The sequence below is a fragment of the Podarcis gaigeae genome (genome assembly GCF_964106915.1).
Source record: "Podarcis gaigeae genome assembly, chromosome: 18".
In the NCBI taxonomy this organism is placed as follows: domain Eukaryota; kingdom Metazoa; phylum Chordata; class Lepidosauria; order Squamata; family Lacertidae; genus Podarcis; species Podarcis gaigeae.
Window position 1 is genome coordinate 6,476,668 of NC_139696.1, and position 18,859 is coordinate 6,495,526.

At 46.5% G+C, this 18,859-nt stretch overlaps 2 protein-coding genes across 2 annotated transcripts in view; both read left to right on the forward strand.

Annotated features, from left to right (window-relative positions):
* Positions 1–1,052, forward strand: part of NRTN (neurturin) — a 124,893-nt gene extending 123,841 nt beyond the window's left edge. The window contains exon 4 of the mRNA XM_083720772.1: positions 984–1,052. The gene's annotated coding sequence lies outside the window, so the exon portion shown is untranslated. The remainder of the gene's footprint in view (positions 1–983) is intronic.
* Positions 1,053–5,426: 4,374 nt separating this feature from the next.
* ATCAY (ATCAY kinesin light chain interacting caytaxin) overlaps positions 5,427–18,859 on the forward strand; it is a 30,693-nt gene continuing 17,260 nt past the window's right edge. The window contains exons 1-5 of the mRNA XM_083720650.1: positions 5,427–5,912; positions 8,549–8,683; positions 14,008–14,066; positions 15,979–16,203; positions 16,899–17,084. Coding sequence (XP_083576776.1) covers positions 8,607–8,683; positions 14,008–14,066; positions 15,979–16,203; positions 16,899–17,084 — 547 coding nt within the window. The 5' untranslated portion in view covers positions 5,427–5,912; positions 8,549–8,606. The remainder of the gene's footprint in view (positions 5,913–8,548; positions 8,684–14,007; positions 14,067–15,978; positions 16,204–16,898; positions 17,085–18,859) is intronic.

The window sequence follows — 18,859 nt, forward strand, 5'->3', positions numbered from 1 at the left end:
TGCCCACCTGGTGGAAACTCTAGATCACATGGCCCTTAAATGTAAATTGTATGATGATCTCTGCCAATAATTTCTAGACCATCTATGTATTCCAACATGGAAACCAGAGACGGAGGTTATGCGTTTCTTATTACAGGGGAGAGACCAGGAGCTCACCTAGACAGTAGCTAAGATCCTCCATTTGATTTTTTTGTCGCCAAAGTACGCTACAGGATCCTGCTCTTGCTGGAGACCCACAGAGATGAGGCAGATTGCTTGCCTCTTCTGCCTTTTGGCAGGTGACTGTGCCATTGGGGTAGTGACGAGATCGCACTGGCCTATCTATTCTGAATCTATTCTGCATGTTCTTGTTGTTGTTTAGTCATTTAGTCGTGTCCGCCTCTTCGTGACCCCCTGGACCAGAGCACACCAGGCCCTCCTGTCTTCCACTGCCTCCCACAGTTTGGTCAAACTCATGCTGGTAGCTTCGAGAACACTGTCCCACCATCTCATCCTCTGTCGTCCCCTTCTCCATCTTTCCCAGCATCAGGGTCTTTTCCAGGGAGTCTTCTCTTCTCATGAGGTGGCCAAAGTCTTGGAGCCTCAGCTTCAGGATCTGTCCTTCCTGTGAGCACTCAGGGCTGATTTCCTTCAGAATGGAGAGGTTTGATCTTCTTGCAGTCCATGGGACTCTCAAGAGTCTCCCCCAGCACCAGAATTCAAAAGCATCCATTCTTCAGCAATCAGCCTTCTTTATGGTCCAGCTCTCACTTCCATACATCAAAACCATAGCTTTAACTATACGGACCTTTGTTGGCAAGGTGATGTCTCTGCTTTTTAAGATGCTGTCTAGGTTTGTCATTGCTTTTCTTCTGAATGTTCTTGTGATGCCAATAAAGGTTACTTGACTTGACTGGCATGTAAATTTAATTAATTAATTAATTAATTAATTAATTAATTAATTAATTAATTAATAATAATTAGTACCCCGCCCATTTGACTAGGTTGCCGCAGCCACTCTGGGCAGCTCCCAACAGAATATAAAAGAACCTCTGACCTTTGAGATTTTGGGGAAAAAAAATCTATAAAGATTATGCCTTTCATCAGAATAGCTATTCATTCATTCATTCACTCTTTTTTCCTTCATATGCCACAGTTGTACAGATACGAATTTAATAATGTGTGACCAAGATAGTTTGTTTGATGAAAAATGTTCCCATTTATTTTTGGAAAACAACAATATCTTCTAAGCTTTTGTTTTTCAGCACCTGTGATTACATTTCCGCTTCTTTTGTTACGTTCCATATTATGACTAGGGTTTAACACTTCTCCCCTATGCAGTGGTACCTCTGGTTACAGACACTTCAGGCTACATACGCTTCAGGTTACAGACTCCGCTAACCCAGAAATAGTAGCTCAGGTTCAGAACTTTGCTTCAGGATGAGAACAGAAATCGTGCAGCGGCAGCAGGAGGCCCCATTAGCTAAAGTGGTGCTTCAGGTTAAGAACAGTTTCAGGTTAAGTACGGACCTCCAGAACGAATTAAGTTCTTAACCTGAGGTACCACTGCACTCATTGAGTCTGACAAGCGCCGCTGTTGTGAAGGACAAGCGCCACTGCTGGCGCGGCACGTCTTTGGTAAATGAACACACAAAGCGGAAAGTCCTTTAGTGAAACAGTAGGTATACATTTCGGTAATACCTAGGTAGGTATGTATTTTGTTTTTCTAGCTTGATCAAAATTATTTATTATTTCATGGTGACTTGGAGTGGCCGCCGGGACCACATAACACCGGTCCTGAGAGATCTGCATTGGCTCCCAGGACGTTTTGGAGCACAATTCAAAGTGTTGGTGCTGAACTTTAAAGCCCTAAACGGCCTCGGTCCTGTATACCTGAAGGAGCATCTCCACCCCCATCGTCCAGCCCAGATCTCCACTGAGATCCAGCGCCGAGGGCCTTCTGGCGGTTCCCTCATTGTGAGAAGTGAGGTTACAGGGAACCAAACAGAGGGCCTTCTCGGTAGTGGCGCCCGCCCTGTGGAACGCCCTCCCTTCAGATGTGAATGAAATAAGCAGCTATCTTATCTTTAGAAGACATCTGAAGGCAGCCCTGTTCAGGGAAGTTTTTAATATTTAACGCTGTCTTGTTTTTAACCCTTGATTGGGAGCCACCCAGAGTGGCTGGGGAGACTCAGCCAGATGGGGTATAAATCATAAATTACAACAACAACAACAACAACAACAACAACAACAGGTACTGTAGATAGTTAAGAGCTTAGGTGGCTTCAGTGCCAGGCGCCCCCCCCAAAAAATCAGCGCCCAGATGCCCCGCACCCCTGGGTAAAGATGGCCCTGACTTGGAATCTGTTTACCTATGAGATCGTTTCCTGCTCTGGAGGGTTGGAATCAAACCTTCTGACAGTAAGAGCTGTTTGACAGTGGAACGGTCTCCGTTGGAAGATGGATGTGAATCTGAGCCAGGTGGAGATTGGAGTCTTTGGGGCCTTTGGATTTGGAAGGAGTGTGAAACAAGATTTGGAATATTCTATGGGTCCTACCTTCAACTATGGAAGCCTGGGAGACTTGCTAAGAAGGAATATGACTACTGTTGGGTTGGAGCTCCCCCAAGATTTGTCTTTTAACACCAAAGACTATCAAAAAGATCGGCAGAGGGGACATGAAAGAGAGTTAAGAGCCTCGGACTTAAGATCTCCGGGTTGATGGACTTTTATTGATGGAACTGTTGGTAGGGGCCAAGACCGGGGAGGGGAGTTGGTGAAAGAAAAATTGGGAATCTAAAGTGCATATCTTTTTTCTTTTTTCTTTTTTTAATGAGAGATGGGAAAATCGTGGAATGGAATTTCTATGATCCTAGGGGAAACGTCTTAAGAGAATAAGTTCAGATATGTAAGTTTTAAATGAGAAATAAGATTAAATAAAGTGAAAGTGGATGGCTAATTGGTAAAAGAGAGAATGGAAAATTACAGTATATTAAGATAAGTTATAAGGATAAAAACAAGGATGAAGGATTTGCTGAAATATCTATTTGAAGTAGAATACAAAGAGGGGAGGTGTGAGCAGGTCAAGGAAATAAGTTAAGAAAGGGAATTATATTAAGGTTGGGTTTTTTTTTATTGTATCTTTTTTTCTTTTTGGCTGTTTTTTGCTTTTTTATCTTTTTATTTTACTTTTCTTTTGGATATGTTGTGTTTCTGTATTCTGTGTTCCTTTTTGTATTTTTTTTTTTGAAAATTTGAATATTATTTGGGGGAAAAAAGGAAGGTGGTAGACTCTCCTTCCTTGGAGATTTTAAGCAGAGGTTGGGTGGCCTTCTGTCAGCCGAGATTCCTGCATTACAGAGGGTTGGACTAGATGAAAAGTGGGGTTCCCTTCCAACTGTAAATGTAAAGGGTAAAGGGACCCCTGACCATTAGGTCCAGTTGTGGCCGACTCTGGGGTTGCGGCGCTCATCTCGCTTTACTGGCCGAGGGAGCCGGCGTACAGCTTCCGGGTCATGTGGCCAGCAGGACTAAGCCACTTCTGGCGAACCAGAGCAGCGCATGGAAATCAGGAAGTCCTAGGCTCTGTGGTTTAACCCACAGCACCACCCACGTCGCTCCTGCCAACTCTACGATTCTATAATTCTACAAGATTGCCTTGCCCCAGTGTGACTGCTTGACCACTTCGATCATCGGAATTGGCATTTTCCCAAGGGCCACCGAATACCCGTTCTGCATCTTGTAGGAACTCAATTGTTTAGCTGAAACTTTGGAACTCCCCGCCTATTGATTCCAGTTAGATGCCTTCACTCTATTCCTTTCGGTACCTGCTGAAGACGCTCTTATTTAAGACCAGTCTACCCAGGTGTTTAAGGGACTGGGTGGCACTGTGGGTTAAACCACAGAGCCTAGTACTTGCCAATCAGAAGGTCGGCGGTTCGAATCCCCATGACGGGGTGAGCTACCGTTGCTCGGTCCCTGCTCCTGCCAACCTAGCAGTTCAAAAGCACCTCAGAGTGCAAGTAGATAAATAGGTACCGCTCCGGCGGGAAGGTAAACGGCATTTCTGTGCACTGCTCTGGTTCTCCAGAAGCGGCTTAGTCCTGCTGGCCACATGACCCGGAAGCTGTACGCCGGCTCCCTTGGCCAATAAAGCGAGATGAGCGCCGCAACCCCAGAGTCGGTCACGACTGGACCTAATGGTCAGGGGTCTCTTTACTTTACCGAGGTGTTTAGAAAGCTTGCAGGCTTGATTTGCTTCAGTCTGTTTTACTGCGGTTTCAACTTTCTGTAGGTTTTAGATTTTTTTTAATGATCATTTCATTGCTTCAGCTTTTTTTTTTTTTTTGCCAAGTACTTTGACGTTCTTCTGTAATCCAGCAGTATACAGTGGTACCTCGGGTTACAGACGCTTCAGGTTACAGACTCCGCTAACCCAGAAATAGTACCTCGGGTTAAGAACTTTGCTTCAGGATGAGGACAGAAATCGCGCGGCGGCAGTGGGAGGCCCCATTAGCCAGAGTGGTGCTACAGGTTAAGAACAGTTTCAGGTTAAGAACGGACCTCCAGAATGAATTAAGTTCTTAACCCGAGGTACCACTGTATATAAATTTTGTAAAAATAAAGAAAATGTTTAAAAAAACAACCTGTGGCCATCACCAGATCTTGTGATGGAATTCCTGAAGAAGTGTTTTCCTTTGCAGCCTTCCTACATCTAAAGCATAGCTGTCAAGCGTCCCTTATTTGGTGGGACAGTCCCTTATTCCAGTGCCATGTCCCGCTGCTGTCCCTTATTGATGAGGCTTCGTTTGGCTGCTGGCTGGGCTTTCTGCCTTTGGCTCAGAGGGGCTCAGAAGTTGAACATACCTGTGCTCGGAAAATCCCTTATTTTGGCTGCTGATCCCTTATTTTCGAGGCTGCTGGTCCCTTATTTTCAAATCTGTAAGTTGACAGCAATGATCTAAAGACCCATGCATTTCATTGGGGGAATTCCAAATTCAGGTTCTTAAGGGATAAGGTGAAAAAACCTTCCCCCCCCACATGCCATTCACGATCCTAAGTTGGGCTCTGTGTTTTCAATTTTACCAAAAACAACAACACTATAATCGTTACAGGTTGCCTCAACTTTTCAACCTTTTGCTCCGTGAAGACTTGAGTGTAGGCAAACAGATCTGCCTTCCCCTTGTGAAAACCAGAGTCCTCGGCTCACAAAACGTCCAAGCTTTTTATCTTATTTGGCAGCGGTTTTTCTCGAAGCTTCTTGTGTCCCCCCCTTGACTCCAACCGCTTCCATTTCCCTGCGAGGCATCTTCTAGGAGAAAAGAAAGAGTTGGTGAAGCAACCTTTGTTTTTAGCAAATGATGCCATTTGGTTAAAAAAACAACCACACACACAGACACACGAAACGAGGGGGGTGGGGGAACAAACGCGCCCTCCTTCCTCCAGGCTTTTCCTGCACCGGATGCTCAGTATATCTCTAATTAAAACGGATGGGGCCGAACACCTCCTCCCCACCCACGTATCTCGTTGCTCCCCCCCATCCCCGGCGGCGCACAAAAGCAAAGCAATTAAAGCCGGCTTTCAGTGGGTTTAAGCTTTCTGCAGATTGCCACCGGGGCGCGGCGTTGGAAATTAAAGCGCAAAATACCTTGGAGAGCGACGCCGCGCGGAAGCGAAGTCATCGCGCGCGGCTAGTTGGGGGCGCATAGCCGGAGACATCGATTTATCAGGGGAGAGGGAGGGTGGCGGGGATGGGGGCGAAGAAGAAGCAAGGCTGATGAGGGCCGGGTTGGATTCCTCGGGTACCGCACATGCAGCCAGCTCGTCCTTCGAAACGTTGCTTCTCAGACATTTGGCACCCGAAAGAGAGGCTTTGTGCGTAAAGCGAGGATGCGCCGCTGGGATTTGGAGAGAACGTTTTGAGCGTCAAAGACAGTAAGTAGATAAATTTGCTTCTCTGGGAATAACGGCATGGCGGTGGCTGTGCAAATGCCCCCCCCCCTTTACCCAGCACAATGATGATGGCAGGGAAGCTGTGAGATGATTCTGTGGGGTACGCGGAGCTCTGTGGCTTTACAGCCGAGCATCTTCGTGGAGCTGTCAGAACGGAGACCCCGAGATGTCGCTGGGAGGGAGGAAAAGGCTTGGCGGAAAATGCCTTCTAAGAGATAACATGGCAGTTGCTTTTACAGAGTTAAGAGAGCTCTCCGCTCCGGGAAAGGGTGGTTATAAATCGGCTCGGCTTTCTGTCCAGGGAGACAGACAGCCCGGAAGAAAAGGGAATGAATCAAGGCCGTATTGCGTGACGCGCGGCGCAGCCACGCCGAGCATTTAAGATGGCCCATTTTGGTGCGTTCGAATGCAGCCTTGTTGCTTCAGTCTCTGCCATCTCTGAGTAATGCCAGTGATCTGCTGTTCAAGCATAGCAGCTTTCTCTAGAGGCAGAGCCCTTCCAGGCCGGTGTGGTCTGCAACATGTCTTTGGCACGAGAATCATAACGTATTAGCGGACGGGCTGGGTCTGTTCTGGGATGCTCCCCCAATGCTACCCAAAACCACTGCTTTCTGGAGGGGCTGTAGCGCACCCAAGGGGGCACAGAAATAAACCCAAGCATATGTGCTGTGAAAAAGGTGTGCGGTTTTCAGCAGAAAGTTGCAGGGCAGGAAACAAAGGCGTGTGGCTGCCCCAAAACATTTGCAAGAGCAAACGGTATTGAAAATGGAATTTAGGCACAGATGCCCCAATAGCATCAGGAGTGCTAATCATCACCAGTGTGCAAAATAATGTCTGGAGGATCCCCAAAGATTCTAGTCCTCATCATCTTTAACAAAGACCCTTTGTTAAATACGAATGCAGGAAGCTGCCAGACCATTTAGCTAAGTATTGCTACACTTAAGAAAGGTAAAGGTAAAGGACCCCTGGATGGTTCAGGCCAGTCAAAGGCGACTATGGGGTTGCGGCGCTCAGCTCGCTTTCGGGCCGAGGGAGCCGGCGTTTGTCCGCAGACAGCTTTCCGGGTCATGTGGCCAGCAGGACTAAACCACTTCTGGCACCATGACGGAAACCACAGTGCACAGAAACACAGCCGTTTACCTTCCCGCCACAGCGGTACCTATTTATCTACTTGCGCTGGTGTGCTTTCGAACTGCTAGGTTGGCAGGAGCAGGGACCGAGCAACGGGAGCTCACCCCGTCACAGGGATTTGAACTGCCAACCTTCTGATCAGCAAGCCCAAGAGGCTCAGGGGCTCAGACCACAGCACCACCCGCGTCTACACTAGCTGGTAGCAAACAGATGAGTCTTTCGCAGCTGGTTCGTGCAACATTGCTTTCAATTCCCAGCAAAGCCCAACATTGTAACTGCATTGCTCCCATTCAGGTCATGTTCATCTTGCCTTTTTCACTCCTTCCAGCCCTTCTCCAAATCAGTTTTATGTTGTGAGCTCCTTGGGGACTGGGAATTGCCCTGAAACTACTTTGGTAAAGGAACTCCTGACTGTTAGGTCTAGTCGTGGCCGACTCTGGGGTTGTGGTGCTCATCTCGCTTTACTGGCAGAGGGAGCCGGCATACAGCTTCTGGGTCATGTGGCCAGCATGACTAAACCGCTTCTGGCGAACCAGAGCAGCGCACAGAAGCACCGTTTACCTTCCCGCCAGAGTGGTACCTATTTATCTACCTGCACTTTGAGGTGCTTTCAAACTGCTAGGTGGGCAGGAGCAGGGACTGAGCAATGGGAGCTCACCCCATCATGGGGATTCGAATGCCGACCTTCTGATCGGCAAGTCCTAGGCTCTGTGGTTTAATCCACAGTGCCACCCGCGTCCCTCAAACTACTTTGGTACATCCTTGCTAACTGCTTGCAGTGGTTCTCAACCTTGGGTCCCCAGATGTTTTTGGCCTACAACTCCCATCATCCCTAGCTAACAGGACCAGTGGTCAGGGATGATGGGAGTTGTAGGCCAAAAAACATCTGGGGACCCAAGGTTGAGAAAGGCTGAAGAGGATTTCCTTACAATCAAGTGGTATGTAATTTCTGTGAAATAAAATGAACCTAAGAAAAGCCTGGTGGATCAGGCCAATGGCTTGTCTAGTCCAGCATCCCTGTTGGCACTGTGGTCTAAACCAAGCCTCTTGGGCTTGCTGATCGGAAGGTTGGTGTTTCAAATCCCCGTGACGGGAGTGAGCTCCCATTGCTCTGTCCCAGTTCCGAAGGTATGGTGGATTTTATTGATGTACTGTACAATCATCTCAAGTGGGTCTCAGGGTGAAAAACAACAACAACTCTGCCCTAAAGGTTGTGGGACCAGCACAGGAGGTCAACAAAATGTGGGATGAAAACTGTAGCTGATTTGACATCAAACAAAAATATGTATTGACTTGCATTTTTTGTTGTGTGGCGCTTTGCGCATACATGAAAGGAAAAGCGGTATACAAATCTAAAAAATAGTAAACTTATTACTGTATTCCAAACGTCGCGTGTGAATGATTTACTTTACCTCAGGGTAAAGTAAATGGTTCCCCTCTCTATTATCCCCCCCAAAAAATATATATATTTCCATCTTCTTTTGCAGACTGAGCTCAAGAGCAAGTTAACTTTGCTGTGCTGCCGAATCCTTTATCCGAAGCAACATGGGGACTACAGAGGCCACCCTGCGTATGGAAAACGTGGATGTGAAAGAGGAATGGCAGGATGAAGACTTCCCCAGGTTGGTTCCTGCAGCTGTTTGTTATTTTTAATTTATTTAAGATGCTTTAAGCAGCTCAAGCCCTCCCCATGCAAAAAATATGCAAGCAGCCGTTGCTATACTCAAAATTTGGGGTTGGCTTTTGCAGCTGTGGGTTAAACCACAGAGCCTAGGACTTGCCGATCCGGAAGGTCGGCGGTTCGAATCCCCACGATGGGGTGAGCTTAGCCTGATCTTTTATTCCCCTTCCTTCCCTTCCCTTCCCTGCCCCTCCCCTTTTTATGAAGATTCCCCGCTCTGGGATCCCACAGCTAATTCTCCCGTGGTCTCCTCGCTGGCCCAAATAGGACTAACTTAGCCAGTTAGCCCTGGGGATCATCAAATGTTTATTGGGTGGATTTCCCCCCTAAATTGATTTTTGAATTCTGAATTTATTGTTATTCACGTTTTATGCTGTATTTTATGCTGAGTTTTTTGTTTTTGTTTTTAATAATTTTTATTAAGTACAAATTAGAAAATATACATATTTACAACAAAAGAAAATACAAAGGAAAAAGAAAATACATATAACCAAGGGGGAAAAAATAGAGAATACTTTGCCTCTTTTCATATTTACAGTTATTTATACCTCTATAAAATGCTATTCACAATAAAGGAGTGAAATGAAAGATAAGATATCAGAAAAAAGAAAGAAAGAACAAAGAAAAAATAAAGAAGTAAAAGAAAAGGATCATAGGTGAAAATTTTTAAAAGTAGATAAGTATTCACTATACATAGCCGTTTAATAATAAAAATAATAAATTATGCTGTTTTTTGTTGCATCAATTAAGTGTTTTAAATTTGTTGTTAGCCACCCTGAGCCCGGTTTTCTGAACCAGGAATGGCAGGGTATAAATAATAATGATGATGATGATGATGATGATGATTAAAATGAAATGGGTTCGACGAGGGTGCATGGGCATCGACAGCTGTAATCTAACATGGCCCAGGGGAGTAAAGACATCACTTCTGCATGGAGCACACTTCTCACTGAGATCCTATTGACGGCCACAGTGATTCTGTCTTTCTAAAACAGTAGTCTCCCTGTCTAGTGCCAGCTGCCAAGGCAAAATTCGCTGGAGCAGATGGAACCAACGAGTCATGCCATCTCCTGTCTTCCTTTCCACTGCATCATTAGCTGAGTGCTCTGTCTATGAAAGGCACAGCTGCAGAAGGGACTAAGAAATGCCTTTTTTAGTCACTGGTAAGGCAGGGAAGTGAGAGCTGGACCATAAAGAAGGCTGGTCGCCAAAGAATGGATGCTTTTGAATTCTGGTGCTGGAGGAGACTCTTGAGTCCCATGGACTGCAAGAAGATCAAACCTCGCCATTCTGAAGGAAATCAGCCCTGAGTGCTCACTGGAAGGACAGATCCTGAAGCTGAGGCTCCAAGACTTTGGCCACCTCAGGAGAAGAGAAGACTCCCTGGAAAAGACCCTGATGTTGGGAAAGATGGAGGGCACAAGGAGAAGGGGACGACAGAGGAGGAGATGGTGGGACAGTGTTCTCAAAGCTACCAGCATGAGCTTGACCAAACTGTGGGAGGCAGTGGAAGACCGGAGGGCCTGGCGTGCTCTGGTCCAGGGGGTCACGAAGAGTCGGACATGACTAACTGACTAAACAACAACTACAAGGCACGGAAGGGCCTATTATTCAGTGGGAAGGCACGGGCTTTGCAATGCAGAATATTTTGAGTTCAATCCTGGGCACTTCCAGCTATTTATTAATTCATATCCTGCCTTTCTTCCCCTTAGGGCAAAACATGCCCATGATTGAGCAAAGGTTTTGTTTTGTTTTTTAAAGGTAAAGGACCCTTGGACAGTTAAATCCAGTCAAAGGCAACTATGGGGTTGCAGCGCTCATCTCGCTTTCAGGTCGAGGGAGCCGGCCTTTGTCCAGGTCACGTGGCCCGTGCTTTTTTTCTGGGGGTACCCATGCCCCTAAACATTTTGTGAATCTAGGTTTGGCCCCATTAAGGGGCTGTATTTCAATGTGAGTAGGAAAATGAAACTACAGTGGTACCTCGGGTTACAGATGCTTCAGATTACAGACGCTTCAGGTTACAGACTCCGCTAACCCAGAAATAGTACCTCGGGTTAAGAACTTCGCTTCAGGATGAGAACAGAAATCGGCCTCCGGCGGTGCGGCAGCAGCGGGAAGTCCCATTAGCTAAAGTGGTGCTTCAGGTTAAGAACAGTTTCAGGTTAAGAACAGACCTCCAGAACAAATTAAGTACATAACCCAATGTACCACTGTAATGATGTTAATAATATTAAAAATAAATATAATAATATTTATTATTTATTATTTATTATATATTATATACAGTCATACTTCATTTTACGTTTGCTTCATGATATATTTTTTCAGGTTGTGTCCCACATCAACCCAGAAGTAGGAGAGGAAGTTAAGGGGTGATATGATAGCCATGTTCAAATATATAAAAGGATGTCACATAGAGGAGGGAGAAAGGTTGTTTTCTGCTGCTCCAGAGAAGCGGACACGGAGCAATGGCTCCAAACTACAAGAAAGAAGATTCCACCTAAACATAGGAAGAACTTCCTGACAGTAAGAGCTGTTTGACAGTGGAATTTGCTGCCAAGGAGTGTGGTGGAGTCTCCTTCTTTGGAGGTCTTTAAGCAGAGGCTTGACAGCCATATGTCAGGAGTGCTCTGATGGTGTTTCCTGCTTGGCAGGGGGTTGGACTCGATGGCCCTTGTGGTCTCTTCCAACTCTAGGATTCTAGGATTCTAAGTACTAGAAAGGGTTACTTCCGGGTTTCGCTGCTCACTCATGCGCAGAAGTGCTAAATTGCGCTGCGCACCTGCGCAGATACGGCACTTCAGGTTGCGGGCTTTTCATGTTGTGAATGGGCCTCCAGAACAAATCCCCTTCGCAACCAGAGGTACCACTGTATACTGTATATATATATATACTGTATATATATATATACAGTGGTACCTCAGGTTACATACGCTTCAGGTTATAGACTCCGCTAACCCAGAAATAGTGCTTCAGGTTAAGAACTTTGCTTCAGGATGAGAACAAATAATTGGGCTCCGGCTGCATGGCGGCAGCGGGAGGCCCCATTAGCTAAAGTGGTGCTTCAGGATAAGAACAGTTTCAGGTTAAGAACAGACTTCCAGAACGAATTAAGTACTTAACCTGAGATACCACTGTATATATATATATATATATATATATATATATATATATATATATATATAATTTATAAGCCATGTGGTCAGACATTTTTAACGGCCGGATCAGCAGGATGCCTTTGAGATGGGAAAACGATGCCTGGGAAAGGGAGGCTTTCCCTTTCTGAAAACCAAAATAAAGCAAATGAGCTTGTGTAATTACGTCAGCACCTCCCGAACGTATGCGCTCATGCGTTTAGCAGATATTAATCCATCTGGCCGCGCAGGTCCCGAGTGGCCAGTACGGCGAGTGGGAATCTAGGCAAAGCAAATTGAGCCATTTGTTAAAAGCTGGGCTAAATTAATACATCTTCTAACAAACCAGGTGTGTTGGGGGAGAGGACGTTTCCGGCCCCCGGCCCCCCAAAGGAGATGTGCAGAATGACATGTTCCGGGGAGGCATACAGATGTGGAAATATCCCACCCCAAAAGCAGGTTAAGTGTCTGTCTTGGCTGCCTGAGAGATGCCGGCTCTATTACCAAGCCTGAGTGATGCTCACGGATGCTGGGATGCAGGGAGCATGCTCAGTAGGCTGCTGTGCCAGCAAGATTAGAGGAGGCTGGCACCATAACAGCAGCCGAGAGGGAAGCATCATGAGAGGGAAGCATCATATGATCGTCGCAGGCCGAAATGGTGACACATGATCAGCTGGTTTGATTCAAGAAAGTCCAGAGGAGAAGAGAGGGGAGGAGAGGGAGAATAGGTATAAGCACAGGCTGAAAGGAGCGGCGAAGCTTTTGAGACTGGAAATTGGGAGTTATTTCAGTCAAGAGCTGCACTTGTCTAGGAGGTAAGGTAAACGAAGAAGCCTCTCTTTCCATCCTCTGCATCCATTTATAGCCTTAATCTCCCCTTCCCTATGCTGTGCAGAGCCAAGACAGATGCGTTTATTGACGACGACACTGCTTGGATGCTAAAAGCGTAGAGGTCAAATTTGCCCCTCTAAATAACCTGCGTGTGTGCTTACAATTTCTCATCTTGTGCTTCCCCTTCTACGTTATTGCAGAGATGGGGGTAAAAGGGAAATTGCTGTTTTGTTTTAAAATGAAATGCACTTTTGAAACAAGCTTATTTCGTAACACACAACCACTGGTTTAGGAAGGGGTGGGGTGGGATTATGCAGTGATCCACGTAATTGCATCATTTATTTCGCTTCTGCCAGCCTTATGCTGAGGCCCGGCGAAAGAAGGGCAGGATAGGTGCTGACCTTTGTGGCATTAACTCTATGAGGGCTGGTTGGGGGGGGGTGATTTCTCCACCCTCCCGACCGGTAGAGATTTGGAATCGTTTGGGCTTTATCTTTTAAATATCTCCAGTGCTCAGAACTAGTTTGGTTAACAAAGTTCGCCGAATTGCCCAAAAATGTGAATTAAGTTTGCTTTGGGCATAAAACCTTGAACAATTTCGAGTTTGTGTTCATTTTCTTCCATGTCTGTATATGTTGTTTTTTAACCCTTTAGGCTCCAAATGTTGTTGAATTCTCAACTCTCATCAGCCCCTGAAGCCAGCATGACCAATGGTTAGGAATGATAGGAGCTCATCAGTTTTGCATTTACTGTATCTGTAAAATACGTCTGGGATTTCTGAAACATAGCTGGCATTCTGCCCTTGTTGTAAACGGTGTCTGGGCGAAAATCGCTGAAATGTCCGGAAAAAATTGGACGTACGGCAGCCCATGTCAGAAGTGTCAGTTTTGGCAAAATTCATTAAAAATAGCTCACAAACTTCTTCCTTTTTTAAAAAAAGATTTTGCAAAAAAAAGTTCAACAACTTTGTCTCCAGATTTTTACTTTTTGAAATATGGCTGTAAGGTGCACTGATGATGGGGGGGAGAGTTGTTTCTATTAATAATTATATACTGTTTATTGTCTTTGATTCTCTCCACCCCCTTCCTTTTCTTTGTAAAATTTGCAGATAAAAATAAGACCTGAAAGGAAATATCTGTGTATCTGTGTGTTTATCTGGTGTTCACAACGATTTGTTAATTGAAAAAGAAAGCGTAAGACTGAGCTGGAAATACTTTTTAAACTTCTCTCTCTCTCTCTCTCTCTCTCTCTCTCTCTCTCTCTCTCTCTCTCTCTTCTTCCCCCATCTTCCAACCTATAGACCTCTCCCGGAAGAGGCAGGGATGGAGTCACTGGGAAGCCCAGCTGAAGATGCCCTCTGTAAGTACGGGTTCAGGTGGGGACCTACTGCTCTCTCTCCCAACACAACACGTTGGAACAAATGAGATATACCGTATTTTTCGCTCTATAAGACGCACCAGACCACAAGATGCACCTAGTTTTGGGAGGAGGAAAACAAGGAAAAAAATATTCTGAATCTCAGAAGCCAGAACAGCAAGAGGGATCGCTGCGCAGTGAAAGCAGCAATCCCGCTTGCTGTTCTGGCTTCTGGGATAGCTGCGCAGCCTGCATTCGCTCCATAAGACGCACACGCATTTCCCCTTCCTTTTTAGGAGGGGAAAAGTGAGTCTTATAGAGCAAAAAATACGGTAGATGATAAAATGGACGGAAACTTAAATGGGGGTGGCAGAGAACTGCAGAGTTGAAGGGATCCTAAGGGTCGTCCAGCCCAACCCTGTGCAGTGCTGGAATTTTGAGCACAAAAGCACAGGATAGCGATTCAGAGGCTGGAGGACCACAAGTCAACACACAAACACCAAAGGCGCTTGGGGAGACAGATGGTGTGCTAGATTATGTCTGAAGGAGGTTGGAGGATGGATGGCAGCTAACAGATTGAGGTTGAATCCTGACCAGTACTGTTTTGGGGGACAGGAGGCGGGCAGGTGTGGGGGACGACCTGGTCCTGAATGGGGTCACTGTGCCCCTGAAGGACCAGGTGCGCAGCCTGGGAGTCATTTTGGACTCACAACTGTCCATGGAGGCAAAGGTCAATTCTGTGTCCAGGGTGGCTGTCTACCAGCTCCATCTGGTACGCAGGATGAGACCCTACCTGCCTGAGGACTGTCTTGCTAGAGTGGTGCATGCTCTGGTTATCTCTTGCTTGGACTACTGCAATGCGCTCTACGTGGGGCTACCTTGGAAGGTGACTCAGAAACTGCAACTCATCCAGAATGTGGCAGCTAGACTGGGGATTGGGAGCAGCCACCAAGACCACATAACACCGGTCTTGAAAGACCTACATTGGCTCCCAGTACGTTTCCGGGCACAATTCAAAGTGTTGGTGTTGACCTTTAAAACCCTAAACGGCCTCAGTCCAGTAGACCTGAAGGAGCGTCTTCACCCCCATCGTCCAGCCCGGACACTGAGGTCCAGCGCTGTGGGCTTTCTGGCGGTTCCCTCCCTATGTGAAGTGAGGTTACAGGGAACAAGGCAGAGGGGCCTTCTCGGTAGTGGCGCCTGCCCTCCCATCCAGATGTCAAGGGAATAAACAAATATCTAACTTTTAGAAGACATCTAAAGGCAGCCCTGTTTAGGGAAGTTTTCAATGTTTAATGCTGTATTATGTTTTTAATATTCTGTAGGGAACTGCCCAGAGTGGCTGGAGAAACCTGGCCAGATGGGCAGGGTATAAATAATAAATTATTATTATTATTACAGTGGTACCTCTGGTGACGAACTTAATTCGTTCCAGAGGTCCGTTCTTAACCTGAAACCTGAGGTACCACTTTAGCTAATGGGGCCTCCCGTGAACTGATGTATGTTGGGGCAAGAAATATGAATTTCTTTTCTTTCTTTCTTGTTATAAACATAATACAAACAAGCATTGAATAAAACGAACAAATAATACAAAAACAGAAGCAAATACGAAAGCAAAATTACAAGGATATAAACATAATAACCTAGTTAGTTAGAAGTCACTTTATTCCTTTTTCGGTGTTATTTTTCCTTCTTCTTTTTCCTTTTTTAAGGAGAATATAATGTTTTATATTTTTTGATTGTAGTTTAGGGGCAAGAAATATGAATTTCATGCTCCCGAGATTGGCACTGGAGGTGGCAGAGCAAGAACGAGACTTTGGGGTTGTGATGGATAGCTCAGTTAAGACGTTGATTCGCTGTACAAGTTGCTTCTGAATTGGCTCTTTCCCCCCTCTTTCCAAATGAAAATCCGCAGCTCCTCCGAACACGTTAAATTTTAGTAACGGGGCTCATCACAAGCGGAAGACGCTCGTCGCCCCAGAAATCAACATTTCCCTGGACCAGAGCGAAGGCTCTCTCCTGTCAGACGATTTCCTGGACACACCGGACGACCTGGACATCAATGTCGATGACATCGAGACCCCCGACGAGACCGATTCTCTTGAGTTTCTTGGGAACGGGAACGAACTGGAATGGGAGGGTAAGTAAAGGGGAATTTTAAAAAAACCCTCCACAATATTGTATGCATTTTCATATGGCTTTGAGATGATAGCGGACGACAAGAAGGATCTGGAAAAGTTGGGGACCCCCCATGCAAATAGGTGGAATATCACCTACAGACATCCCCCACCCTATTAGTACCCCTATAGTCCTAAATTAGAGGGATGCAGATTTTGAATAAATGGACAAGCTATAGGAATTGGAGGGATGTGGGTGGTGCTGTGGGTTAAACCACAGAGCCTAGGACTTCCTGAGCAGAAGGTCGGCGGTTCGAATCCCCACGACGGTGTGAGCTCCCATTGCTCGGTCCCTCCTCCTGCCAACCTAGCAGTTCGAAAGCACGTCAAAGTGCAAGTAGATAAATAGGTACCGCTCCGGCGGGAAGGTAAACGGCGTTTCCGTGCGCTGCTCTGGTTCTCCAGAAGCGGCTTAGTCCTGCTGGCCACATGACCCGGAAGCTGTACGCTGGCTCCCTCAGCCAATAAAGCGAGATGAGCGCTGCAACCCCAGAGTCGGCCACGACTGGACCTAATGGTCAGGGGTCCCTTTACCCTTAAGGTGCTAGTGGACAATATTTTTATATATATTTTTATATGTCCCTTAATACTCGTCTCCCAAACACTTTCTGTACAATTGAGCCTTGCTAGGGATGGTCTTTGTGAATTCCCCCCTCAGACGACACTCCTGTGGCCACAGCCAAAAACATGCCGGGAGACAGCGCGGACTTATTTGGAGATGGCGCCGTGGAAGGGGGCAGCGCCACAAACGGCCGCCTGTGGAGAACGGTCATCATCGGGGAGCAGGAACACCGAATTGACCTGCAGATGATCAAGCCGTACATGAAAGTGGTGACGCACGGAGGTGAGGAGCCTAAGGGAGGGTTTGCATTATTATTATTATTATTATTATTATTATTATTATTATTATTATTGCATTCGGGGGGGAGGATTTGTGTCGCTGGGTGTGCAGATGGGTCAGTTAAGATGCGCATTTGGCAATACAGTGGTACCTCACGTTAAGTACTTAATTCGTTCCGGAGGTCCGTTCTTAACCTGAAACTGTTCTTAACCTGAAGCACCACTTTAGCTAATGGGGCCTCCTGCTGCTACCGCACCGCTGGAGCACAATTTCTGTTCTCATCCTGAAGCAAAGTTCTTTACCTGAAGCACTATTTCTGGGTTAGCGGAGTATGTAACCTGAAGCGTACGTAACCTGAAGCGTGTGTAACCCGAGGTACCACTGTATCCAAGCAGGCAGCATCAGCAGCCAACTCAGCCCAGATATTGATTTGATGGATGGATGGATGGCAGTTAACAGATTGAGGTTGATCCCTGACAAGACAGAAGTACAGTGGTACCTCGGGTTAAGAACTTAATTCATTCCGGAGGCCCATTCTTAACCTGAAACTGTTCTTAACCTGAGGTACCACTTTAGCTAATGGGGCCTCCCGCTACCGCCACACGATTTCTGTTCTCATTGTGAAGCAAAGTTCTTAACCCAAGGTACTCATTCTGGGTTAGCGGAGTCTGTAAATTGGAGCGTCTGTAACCCAAGGTACCACTGTACTGTTTTCGGAGAACAAGGGGTGAGCAGGTGGGGGGGACTCTCTGGTCCTGAATGGGGCCACTGTGCCCCTGAAGGACCAGGTGCGCAGCCTGGGAGTCATTTTGGACTCCCAGCTGTCCATGGAGACGCAGGTCCATTCTGTGTCGAGGACAGCTGTCTACCAGCTCCATCTGGTACGCAGGATGAGACCCTCCCTGCCCGCAGACTGTTACCGTGTTTTGTAAACTGCTTTGGGAAGTTGCATACCCCCAAAGCGGTATATAAATGCTCAGGACAAACAAAAACAAAACAAACTCCTATTGCCAGCCCATTCCACATCCAGCTCAGCTGCCCAATTAATTGACGTCTGTTTTTATGCATATTGTGTTGTTTTTATGATGTTGTTTTTATCTCGGCCGGGGACGGCGAGATAGAAATAAATTGTAGTATTATTATTATTATTATTATTATTATTATTATTATTACAGTGGTACCTCAGGTTACATTTGCTTCAGGTTACAGACTCCGCTAACTCCGCTTAACCTCGGGTTAAGAACTTTGCTTCAGGATGAGAACAGAAATCGTGCTCTGGTGGAGCGGCGGCAGCAGGAGGCCCCCTTAGCTAAAGTGGTGCTTCAGGTTAAGAACAGTTTCAGCTTAAGAACGGACCTCTGGAACAAATTAAGTTCTTAACCCGAGGTAGTAAAGGGTAAAGGGACCCCTGGCCACTAGGTCCAGTTGTGGCCGACTCTGGGGTTGCGGCGCTCATCTCGCTTTACTGGCCGAGGGAGCCGGTGTACAGCTTCCGGGTCATGTGGCCAGCAGGACTAAGCCGCTTCTGGCAAACCAGAGCAGCGCACGGAAACGCCGTTTACCTTCCCGCCGGAGTGGTACCTATTTATCTACTTGCACTTTGATGTGCTTTCGAACTGCTAGGTTGGCAGGAGCAGGGACCGAGCAACGGGAGCTCACCCCGTCATTGCGGGGATTCGAACCGCCAACCTTCTGATCGGCAAGTCCTAGGCTCTGTGGTTTAACCCACAGCGCCACCCGCGTCCCTAACCTGAGGTACCACTGTATTATTGTTATTA